This window comes from Bombus terrestris, chromosome 7 (assembly GCF_910591885.1).
Source record: "Bombus terrestris chromosome 7, iyBomTerr1.2, whole genome shotgun sequence".
NCBI classification, from domain to species: domain Eukaryota; kingdom Metazoa; phylum Arthropoda; class Insecta; order Hymenoptera; family Apidae; genus Bombus; species Bombus terrestris.
Genome location: NC_063275.1, coordinates 4,485,275 through 4,497,837, shown reverse-complemented (window position 1 = coordinate 4,497,837; position 12,563 = coordinate 4,485,275). Strand labels below are relative to the sequence as shown.

Genomic DNA, 12,563 nt, shown 5'->3' with positions numbered 1-12,563 from the left:
ACGTGCTAAGCAAAAAATTAAAACGGACACTCTAAAAATAGCAGCCTGGAACTCAAACGGCCTCCAACAACGGGCCCTCGAAACTAAAACATTCATATACAATAAGAATATAGACATACTACTTGTCTCAGAAACACACTTCACTACAAAAAGCTACTTGAAAATACCATACTACACCATATATGATACCAAACACCCTCAGGAGAAGCTCACGGAGGGACAGCAGTGATAGTCAGAAACGATATCAAACATTATCTACACAGCCAAGTTAACAAAGAATATTTACAAGCAACCACTGTTACAGTTCAAACTAGCAGCAACTACTTCCAGTTGTCAGCAGTATATGTGCCTCCGCGACACAAAATAACAACACAAATGTGGGAAGAATACTTCCAGGACCTAGGGGACAAGTACATCGCAGCGGGAGACTACAACTCAAAGCACACGCTATGGGGGTCAAGAAATATTACACCTCGAGGCAGAACACTGGAAAAATACATTAGAAATAATAACCTCAATATATTATCCACAGGAACACCGACACACTGGCCGACTGACCTGAACAAAAAACCAGATCTTCAGGACTTTGCAGTTACAAGGGGACTAAACACAAATAAAATAAAAATAACACCCCACCTCAGCTCAGCTCCGATCATACACCCATAATAATTGAATACAGAAACAAACCAATACACTATAGCAAACCAGAAACACTATGCAATAAAACCACCAAATGGCAAACTTTCAAAGAAATAATAGAAAGCAAAATAAACTGCAACATCCCGTTGAAAACTCCCGAACACATAGAACAGGCAGTAGCAACACTGACAGCAACTATTCAAGAAGCAGCAAGGACAACCACTACACCCGAATCAACCAGCAGACAAACAATAACAATCCCGCAAGAAATACTCGACAAAATTAGAAAAAAAAGAAAAGCAAAAGCAAAATGGCAAAAATACAGAACTCGAGAAAACAAAAAACACTTAAACAAACTTGCAAAGGAAATAAAAAAACAAAATAAAGGAGCACAACAATAACGAATTCGCAAAGTTCATAGGGACACTCTCCACACACGAGAACACCAACCACTCACTATGGTAAGCCACGAAAAAAATAAGAAAGCCAATAATACCCGTCCCAGCAATCAGAAAAGCAGATAACACATGGGCAAGAAGCAACGAAGAACAAGCTGAAGAATTCTCCAACCACCTCTGCAACACATTCACACCACACATTATCAACAACAGCAACCTCAAAAGTCATACGGAGAAGGATCCACAAACCACTATTAGCACAACCGACAAGAAATACACCATACCTAAAACATCAGCACAAGAAATTAAAAACATAATTGATAAAACAAAAAACAAATTGATAAAACAAAGCACCAGGAATCGACCTAATCAATGGTAAAATCTTGAAAAACCTTCCGCCAAAAGCAATAAGACTAATGACAATAATATTCAATGCAATTCTAAGAATTCAATACTTCCCCAAACCATGGAAATTAGCACAGATCAAAATGTTACATAAACCAGGCAAAGACCCGCACCAAACTGCATCTTACAGACCAATATCACTGCTTCCAGTATTTTCCAAAATACTAGAAAAAATAATATATTGCCGGATAAAAACAATAATAAAGACAAGAAAACTAATACCGAATCACCAATTTGGTTTCAGAAACAAACACTCCACGATAGAGCAAATGCACAGGCTTATAAACGAAATAATAGTAGGACTAGAAAACAAGGAATACTGCATAGCCCTCTTTATAGACATAGAGAGAGCATTCGATAAAATTAACCATAAAAGTCTACTACAAACAATTAGGAAACAATTCCCGGAGCAAATACACCAATTAATAAAATCCTACCTAAGCAGCAGAACCTTCATAATAAAAATCAAGGACACACATTCTGAAGTTAAAGACATCAAGGCCGGGGTACCACAAGGAAGCGTCCTAGGCCCAATACTATACACATTATACACGGCGAACATACCAACAACTAACAACAGCACAGTATTGACATTCGCGGACGACACAGCTATACTAGTCAGACATACTAACCCAGAAACGGCAGTCAAAATACTACAAGAACATATCGTAAAAATAGAAAATTGGCTACAAGAAAAACAAATAAAAGCAAACCCCAATAAATGCAACCATATTACATTCACGCTACGGAAAAAGATACCACCAAACATCCTATTGAACGGCACGCATATAACGCAAACAAAGCATGTCAAATACCTAGGACTCCACTTAGATCAAAAACTCACCTGGAAACTACACATCAAATCAATAGTAGAAAAAATACAGAAAACAAGGAGACAAATGCATTGGCTAACAAGCCGAAAATCCAAACTAAGCACAGAAAACAAGCTAAAAATATATAAAACGATCATAAAACCAATCTGGACGTACGGAATATCACTATGGGGGACGGCAGCAATGAGCCATATAAACAAAATAGAGGTAATACAGGCTAAAATCCTCAGAACAATAGTAAACGGACCTTGGTACGTCAGAAACGAAGATATACGAAGGGACCTGGGAATGCCAACGGTCAAGGAAGAAATTAGCAGATACTCCGAGAAATACAAATCAAGAATAGCAACACAGTTCGCTGTTGAGTGCCGAAGCGTGCAGACGTGTCTCTAGTGCCCAGTGAAGTTCGAAAGTAGCACGTGTCACCCAACCGTCGAAAGTGAACACAACGTGCTCCTATCCTCCCAAGTGTTTCCTATCCGCCAGAGAGGAGAAAAGCCTACGCACCTAACCCAACCACGAACCGTGCCTCATAGCCTCACGACTAGTTATTCATATTGAAATAACTAGCTCGATGATGGCCCAGCAATCACCACCAGGCTCGCCCGCGCAAACTCACAACTACCCCGCACTACTCCCCCCGTGGCAGAAGTGCAGCAGATCCCCACGCGCCAACGACGCCAATAAAGCGAAAAAACGCAAAATTGAACCACCAAACACAAACTCGAACCAACAGCAAACCACACAAATTAACACTCACAACAAGTTCGCAATACTGGAATCCTCTAACGACGCCATGGAAATCGCAGGCCCGCCACCAAACCACCACGCACAGAGAAGCCCCCCTCCACCACCAATATTTGTTAATGATGTCATCGACATCCAGACAATGATCAAGTCCTTAGAGAGAGATATCTCCAAGGAGGACTACAACCTGAAGATTACCAACAACCAAGTCAAAATCCTGCCGACAAATCCAGAAGCCTACAGGAAGCTCACCAAGACACTTAGGGCCCTGAACGCCAATTTCCACACCTATCAACTCAAAGAAGAAAGACTTTTTCGGGTGGTGCTACGAAACATCCACCACTCCGCAGACATCGATGAGCTAAAAACCGAACTATCTAAACTCGGCCACGAAGTCATCAATGTCAGCAACATAAGGCATAGAGTCACGAAGGACCCGTTATCCCTATTCTTTATCGACTTAAAACAGAAACCCAACAACAAGGAAATCTACAACACCAGTCGCCTAATGAACGCCATCGTAAAATTCGAACCACCGCAAATCAAAAAGGAGATAGTGCAATGCAAAAGGTGCCAAAGATACGGGCACACGCAGAAATACTGCAACCATACCTTCCGCTGCGTCAAATGTGCAGGAACACACCCCACCGACCAATGCAGGAAATCACCGGAAACCCCAGCGAAGTGCATCCACTGTCAAGATGACCATCCTGCCAACTACAAAGGCTGCTCAACCTACAAAACCCTGTACTCAAACAAGTATCCCAAACTTAGAACAAAAAAGGTAAATTACCAAACACCCAGCTCGCCGAAATTCACCTTTACCCCAATCCCACCAACCAAACACCCAGCCCTATCAAACTCACCACTCCCTCAAACTCCTATGCCCATGCGGTACAAGGCACTCGAAATACACCAAATAGCCACAGGGATTCTCCCCAAAATAGTGCCCCCACCTCACCTAATACAGACAACGTCTCTAGACTTGAAATGCTAATAGAGAAACAATCAGAGCAAATAAACAATTTGCTATCGCTATTAACACTCATCATGGATAAATTAATACGCCCCGACACAAAATAAAACCAAGACGCATAGCTCTGTGGAATGCCAACGGTCTAGCGCAACGCAAACTTGAACTAGAACTCTTCCTAAAACACCAGCTAATCGACATAATGCTCATATCTGAAACCCACTTCACCGACAAAAACTACCTGAACATAAATGGATACAAGTTCTACCATACCCAACACCCCAGCGGAAAGGCCCACGGCGGCACCGGAATCATAATCAAATCAAACATTAAGCACTACGAACTTCCACCATTCCAGAAAGACTACCTCCAAGCAACAAACGTAGCAATAGAAGACTGTCATGGTACAATCACCACTTCAGCTGTATACTGCCCTCCCAGACACTTCATCGCCAAAGAAGACTTCGACAACTTCCTGGACACCCTGGGCAATAGATTCATAGCCGGAGGAGACTACAACGCTAAACACACCCAACGGGGCAGCAGACTGGTTACAGTAAGAGGCAAAAACCTCCTCAACAGCATAATAACCAACAACCTCAACTACCTTGCCACATACGAACCCACACACTGGCCCATCGACACAAACAAAATACCCGATCTCCTTGATTTCCTCATAACTAAAAATATCTCGTCAAGACACGTCCAAATCAATTCCTCGGCTGATCTCTCCTCTGATCATTCCCCCGTGATAGTAACAGTCAGTTCAACTATCATCGAGAATACACCTAATGGCTCCATTCATAACCAACACACCAACTGGCAGCTCTTTAGAGAAGTCTTTACCCACACAACTTCAGCCTCAACCTCATTAAAAACCAATGAAGAAATCGAAGCAGCCACGGAATACCTAAACGCGAGCATAATAAACGCTATCCGCTTCTCCACACCGGCAAAAACGTCCATCAGCAATCACGAATACCCCCAGTACATATTAAAAAAAATAGCAGAAAAACGTAGACTAAGAAGGATATGGCAGACCCATAGAACATCGGAAGACAAACGCAAACTAAACAACGCAACTAGAAAACTATCCAAAATCAAAAAAACTACAATAACGACCGTTTTCACAAATATCTCGCCAGCTTGTCCTCCACAGCCGACTCCAACTACTCACTATGGAAGGCCTCCAGGAAACTCACGCGCTCCCCACAAATAATACCTCCAATCCGCCGTCCGCAGGGTGGATGGGCGCGTAGCCCTATAGAAAAAGCCAACCTATTTGCCAAACACTTGACTGAAGTATTCCAACCCCATTCCTCCATAGCTGCAGCGGACGTCACCGAATACCTGCACACTCCCTTCCAAATGTCCCCTCCCATTCAACCCTTCACTTCTGCAGAGATCATAGAAGCAATCAGTCGCCTAAACCCCAAGAAAGCAGCAGGTCACGACCTAATAGGAAATAAAGCAATCAAGGAACTTCCCATAAAAGGGATTGCACTCATCGCATCAATCTTTAACGCCATCCTCCGCCTTGAACACTTTCCTAAGGCGTGGAAAATCTCACTAATCACCCTCATCCCCAAACCCGGTAAACCAATATATGAAGCCAGCTCCGAAAAAATACTGCTCAGCGGTATTCCTAGACATCCAACAGGCATTCGATAAAGTATGGCATGAAGGGCTACTCTGCAAGCTTAAAAAAATCCTACCCCACCCATACTACTCCATCTTAAAATCCTACCTAACCAACGGACAATTCATAGTTAAATGTCTAGGCGCCACTTCCGCAACATTCCCAATAGAATCCGGAATACCGCAAGGTAGTGTCGTCGGACCCCTACTATTCTCTATCTACACTGCCGACTTACCCATATCAAACGAGGTAACAATAGCAACATTTGCCGACGACACAGCACTATTAGCTACCCACGCAGACCCGGCAATTGCCTCATCCACTCTCCAGCGAAGTCTCGACTCCATGGAAAAGTGGTTCCAAAAATGGGGTTTTAAAATAAACGAAAAAAAATCCTCCCATGTAACCTTCACGCTCCGAAAACAAACCTGCCCCCAGGTCACCATTAACAACACAATAATCCCAAGCAAGGACTCCGTAAGATACCTGGGCATGACCCTGGACAGGAGGCTAACCTGGAAAAAACATATCTCGGAAAAAACAAAGCAACTAAAGGAAAAACTAAGAAAATTCTATTGGCTCACGGGCCGACGCTCCAAACTAAACATACAGAACAAAATAACCCTTTACAAGGCCGTAATAAAACCTGTCTGGACCTACGGAATCCAACTATGGGGAACAGCAAGTAACTCCAACATTGAAATACTCCAACGCTTCCAATCGAAAACGCTAAGATCCCTATTAAATGCACCCTGATATGTTACCAACGAAACAATCCACCGTGACCTCAAGATACCTACAGTCAAAGATAAAATACACAAGTCCAGAAGCAGATATAACACAAGAGTCAACAACCACCACAACTCACTAGTCTCCCAACTACTGGACACGACGGACCAGATCCGCAGACTAAAAAGAAAATACTCTCTAGATTAAATCCTTAGTTTCTACTAGAACCAACAATATAAAGCTATTATAATCCATGTCATTGTATCATGCCAAACTGAGTTACTGAAAATTCTCAACGAAAATTGATTGTAAATATTCTAAAAAAAAAAAAAAAAAAAAAAAAAAAAAAAAAAAAAAAAAAAAAAAAAAAAAAATAGCAACACACCCAAACCGGCTAACTGCGGAAACGTACAAAACCATAAACATGGACAGAAGAATAAAAAGGAAGCACCCAGCAGACCTTATGAAGGACATAACCTAACAAACACGAGGATGATACCCCGCTGGGGGTAGCCACCAACATGCTAATTTAACTGTTAAAAAATTCCACCAAATGTCCAAATTGGACAAATTGTGAATTTCAATAAATAAATAAAAAAAAAAACTTAATGTTCCGCCGCGCAACACATCTGCACGCCATCCCGCGCGGCTTGCCAGCCAACGGTCTACGTGCCGTCCTTCGAATACTCCATAGGCCTAAGGACCCACCATAAAGTTGCAATCCTAACTGCATTGTTCGCACATATGGTCTAAGCCAATCTGTTTGCGAGAAAAGACTTTCTATTTCTAGAAGTGTTTTCAGGTGGTTTTTTAGAAGGGCCCTTGAGTTTATTACGCGCTCTTAAGAATTCCGGAGAAAGCGGGTAGTGGCCTAACGTAAAATGGAAATGCCTAACGGAAAAGCCGGGTTTTCCCAAAAAAACAAAGGCATCAAACTAGCAACAGTAGTAGGAGGTTCCGTCCCTTCTCATCACTCATCAACATCGACTAACCAATGGATATCGCAGATCGTTGCCCTCACTTTACGAACGAAAAGTGTGAGCAAGGAATCCGTTTTCTTCACCCAAAAAACCACACCCACACGAGCTTTCCTCCGCAATTGCACGAGAGCAAAGAGTCAGTCTTACTCATTCGGTCATCCGGTCAATCTTCTTTATACAGTCAATCGACTATTCAGTCGCCCTTATACACGAACTCTCGCTTCTAAGAATAATCCTTCTCTTCGCTATCTGTATCTTAAGTAACGGCGTTCTTACTCAGTGTGATTGTATAAATCGTTGGAAATACATATATATTTTTTATAACTCTGTGACTCACAGTGTTATACCACAACAACTACCCCTATTATCCTAGTCGAAATACGGGGATCGAACTATTCGTGGTGTCGATTATTCTAATCGTAACGGGAATTTACGACTCCCGTTGACGCGTATTCTAACGACCGCGTCTCCCCGCGATAGCTCGAAATTACACTTAATAATTGAAATTACTTTCATTTTTCGAAAGCAGAAGTGTTTCTTAACAAAATCACAGAGGTCTTAATTAATATATTAATTGTCCCCTTCTTATCGCAATTCACATTACGTTTGGTATTGTTACATTTAATACTACTTCATCTTCCAAGTATTAGCGTGACATCCTGAAGCCAGTTGCAATGCTGGCGAAACGTCGGAAATCTTTTTCCTCTGGACACAGCTCTTTCCAGGAAGCTTCAAACTGTCTTAGCTGAAGTAATATTTAAATATAACAGTGCCATGTGATAATGTAGACTGTAAAAGCATCAAGACAGAGCTGTTCAAATTTCGAAACTCGTCGACTTACTCATTATTATATGTTAGTTGCTATTGATTTCTGTTTCTCTCAATTGATTTCTATTTTACATAAAATTTTATAGTTTTACCTTGTATATTAATACTTATGTATATATACTTACAATACATGTGTATATATATACAAGAGATTGTAATAAGTTTTTAGCATATTATTAAATCATTTTAAATTAATCATTCCTGATTATCCTATTGATGCGAGGACATTTGAAGCATGATATTGAGAACTGAATTAAAGCGAATTGACTTTAACTTATAAAAAGTACTGAGACTGGCGTCTTACTTAATTTACTGGCGTTGCTTACTTGAAATAACTTACCACGTGCTTCATTGTAATCAACATAAACAGAACACTAACCACTAATATATCATGCACTTTTTATAATAAATCAAATTAATATTGTGTTAATAATAACAAAACAGAGCATCTTTTATTGACTACTTAACATATAAATATCGAAATCGAAATATTAAAATATTACAAAGAAGTTTTGTGAGAATCGATTCTGAAACTTGTAGCGCTAGTAGCAATATTCAGATGATTCGCTTGTTATTACCGCGGTATAGGTTATGTAGTGATTTAAAAATCTAAAGAAACGACAAAATGAATATTGTCAGCAGACAGTGGACTCGAATTTTTAAGACAGATATAATGCATAATCAATTTTGTATTCTTGGAAGAGCCCTTGCTTACAAAAGTGCTTTTTCTCTTGATAAGCTATATCCCACAAGTAATTTAAAACTGTTCACGCCAACCTTTGTAAGTTTATTATAATTTATTAACGTACTAGAATCTACTATTTCGTACATTTTATTTTGTTGATTTCACATACGAAATCTCTTAATTATTTATTCAAATCCTTGTTTAGAACATTTTCTATATTTATGTTTTAAATAAAATTAACATGTATCTTTAATTAACAATTTTTTAAAATTATCTTATACGTTATGAAATATAAAGGCTTATAATTAAGAATTATTTCTACTATATAATTACATAACATTCTCAGATTCCTCATGATCCAAAAGCTAAATTTGATGGCTATATACCAATTAAAGAACTTGATATCACCTATAGTCGTAGCAGCGGTGCTGGAGGACAGCATGTAAATCGCACAAATAGTAAAGTAGATTTAAGGTTACATATAGAAAGTGCTACGTGGCTAGCAGAGGATATTAGAAATAAATTATTGGAACAGGTTTGTAATTTTCACAACTACAAATAAATTTTACAGCTATAAGTACTAATTTCACATAAGAAAGGTTTTAAATAATGATATCATTACAGTATAAAAATAAATTATCTAAAGAGGGTTACTTAATAATCAAGTCAGAGTTAACAAGATCTCAACAATTAAATTTAGCTGATGCTCTTCGAAAATTGAGAGAAATAATATGGAAAGTGGCAAAACCACCATCAGAAATACCTCCTGAAACTTTGGAAATGAAAAGAAAACAGCATCTTCGAGCAGCAAGACAAAGGCTTTTTGAAAAACGAAGACGTTCTGAAATCAAACAATCTAGAGGAACTCCTACTATGGACTTTTAATCTTCTTTATGTTATATGTCGTACATAGAACAATATACTTTTCAATAAATGAAATACAATACAAAATATGTAATCATAGAATATATGTATGTATTATTATAACAGTAATGACTTTGAATACTAGTGATTTTTAATATTAGATGGTGGCTTTCTTAATTTTTATTAATTTCTTTAAATCTATATTTAATCCACATTAGAAAAAAATAATTCAATTAATTAATAATTGTCATTCTGATGTAAATATTGAATACCAATATGTACCATTATTCATATGTACATATATAAATAAGTATTACATTATATAAACTTGAAATTCTTAAAAAAAATTGATATATTACGATTTAGTTACTATAATTTCAATTAAATTTCTTAATTTGATATGTATTGGTTACAACAGAAGTCAAAAACATGTATGAATCAAAATCTTGAGTAATATTTTCAAAGGCCTTCTTTTGAGCCTATGATTCAAAGAGAAGTAATACACTTACATATACAATATATGAAACTCTATGTTTCCTTGACAACGTGTTCAACGTAAATCAAAACATAACGTGGAAAGTCGACGGAAAGTATTGCGATTTATTTGAAATTTGTCTTTAGAAGAAAAATGTCGTTTCGTGACTTGAGAAGTACATAACAACCTTTTTTAAATAAATGTTACAATATAACGTATACTTCTACAATAATTATATTTATTTTTTTGATAGATTTTACAGAAATGATGCGAGTCCTTGGTTATCCTAGATTAATTTCTGTTGGAAATTTTCGACTGCCAAATTTTCCACTGGTTGCTGAAATTCTTGTTTGGCTGCTCAAAAGATTTGACCCAGATGCGGATATATCTAGTGAGCATAATACCGAAGAAGAGCGTATTTCATTAATACGTGCAGTTGCTGAATTTATGGTAATAAAACTTGCAGTTTTTAATTTTTTTAGTTTTATATTTGATATTTAGTTTTATATAAAAATAAAATGTTTCGTCATTGAATTTTATAATTTATATTTTTGCCATCTATGTTTATTTCTTCATTATTATTTAATTTTTAAGCATGCATAGAAAAAATACTTAATTAATTTAGTTTCTAATTTTAATTTTAAGTTTCTCTGGAAGTATCAACTTCTTATTAACGAAATTATAAAAAAATAAAAATAGCAAATTAATATTTGTATTTTTTAATGAATTAATATTGTGCTGTTTATACTATGTTGTTTTTATATTTTTATACTGAAATTTATCATTGTCAAATGATTTTAATACAGGCTTTAAAGACAAATGTCAAATTAAATACAAAAAAATTATACCAAGCTGATGGCTATGCTGTAAAAGAATTACTAAAAGTAGCCACATTACTATACGATGCACAAAATAATAGTATTAATAACAGTATAATGTCTGATGATAATTTTAGTACAGTTAGTTTTGACATTTCCAATAAAGTAAATGAATTGAAATCAACTAGGCAGTTAGCCAGTCAGTTGACTGTTACTGGTGCATCACTTTTTGACTTATTAGGTCGTGAAGTTGATCTCAGAGAGATTCGTAACTCAAAAGTTGCTAGACAATTTGACATCACAGAAATTGAGATGGCCTTGAAAAGTGTTATAGAAAATGTACATAAAGAAATTGATGATACCAAAAAACAAATTGAGAACGTTAAGGTATTACTACCTTGTCATTTTATTCTTGGAACGTTAAAATATTCTTTAGTAATTTCTCTAATCTCTAAATGTTCTGTTATAATTTCTATAATGATTAAAGGACACAGAGCAAAGTTTGGATACAAGAATCGAAAGACGACGTGCAGAGCTTGACAGAAACCAAAAGAGATTGCAAACATTAAGAAAGGTACGCCCAGCTTTCATGGAGGAATTTGAGAAACTTGAAGTTGAATTAAGAGTTTTATATAACGACTACATTCAAAAATTTCGTTATCTTGCATACCTTGAACATCTATATGAAGATGCAGCTAAGACAGAACAAGAAAGATTTGAAAGACGGTACATACACAAATAATAAAAATTAATACTTACTATGCAGAAAACATAATATAATGTTTTCCAACTCTTAATAGGCAAGAAGCAACACGGAAACAATTAGAAAAAATGAGGGCAGAAGACGCTAACTTTGAAAGTATAATGGAAGGAAATGATTCCATATTACCTATTAATCTTCAAGAGCCTCCGCCTCCTCTCGCTAATACAGAGAAACAAAATACCGAGAAAACAACACCAAGTAGTCGATTGAAATCAGGTAAAAATATAGTGCAGTTTCCTTCTCGACATTTTTAAGAATTTGTTATAATATGTAATAACTTTAACAAAATTAATATAATAGTTATTAAAACACGTTTATAATACAATAGCTGGTCGATCATCGAGAACACAAATATCACAACGTCGTATTTACGGAAGTATGTCTGGACGTCAGAGAGGAACTATTCAAGAATCAAATGACAGTGGTGGCTCGCTAGATAGTGACAGTGACTTGTTAATCGATGGTGATCTCGATGACGACGATGATGATGATATTCTAGACTCTGTAGGAGGACCAGAAATTGGGAATTTTGATTTGAAGGTTGGACAAGAAAAACGAGCCGTTAGTAAGCTAGATCATTCGGATGAGGATTTTTAACGATTACATAAAACAATTACAAAAATTTCAAAATATACCGTCCATGTAATTATCGATCTCTATACGCACATTTTTACAATAACTGTAAATAGGTGTCAATAAAAGGTAATATATTATTAATCGTCGTGATCGAATAATTTTGACGGTGGTAAAAAATACTTAAGATATATATATATATATATATATATAT

General features: G+C 37.1%; 2 protein-coding genes across 3 annotated transcripts; both read left to right on the top strand.

The window, feature by feature from the left end:
- The first annotated feature begins 8,715 nt into the window (after nt 1-8,715).
- Nucleotides 8,716-9,880, top strand: LOC105665890 (peptidyl-tRNA hydrolase ICT1, mitochondrial). Its single transcript, XM_012310064.3, has 3 exons — nt 8,716-8,952; nt 9,203-9,391; nt 9,481-9,880. Exons 1-3 carry the CDS (start codon nt 8,797-8,799, stop codon nt 9,739-9,741), a joined length of 606 nt encoding a protein of 201 aa, XP_012165454.1. The 5' UTR covers nt 8,716-8,796; the 3' UTR covers nt 9,742-9,880.
- Nucleotides 9,698-12,531, top strand: LOC100646297 (clusterin-associated protein 1). 2 transcript variants are annotated; one of them, XM_048407860.1, is made up of 6 exons: nt 9,698-9,827; nt 10,449-10,645; nt 11,002-11,400; nt 11,501-11,739; nt 11,814-11,992; nt 12,105-12,531. In XM_048407860.1, exons 2-6 carry the CDS (start codon nt 10,460-10,462, stop codon nt 12,371-12,373), a joined length of 1,272 nt encoding a protein of 423 aa, XP_048263817.1. In that variant the 5' UTR covers nt 9,698-9,827; nt 10,449-10,459; the 3' UTR covers nt 12,374-12,531. The 2 variants fall into 2 exon arrangements, with proteins under 2 accessions (XP_048263817.1, XP_012165455.1); XM_012310065.3 differs by lacking the exon at nt 9,698-9,827 and adding an exon at nt 10,139-10,370.
- Nucleotides 12,532-12,563: the final 32 nt, after the last annotated feature.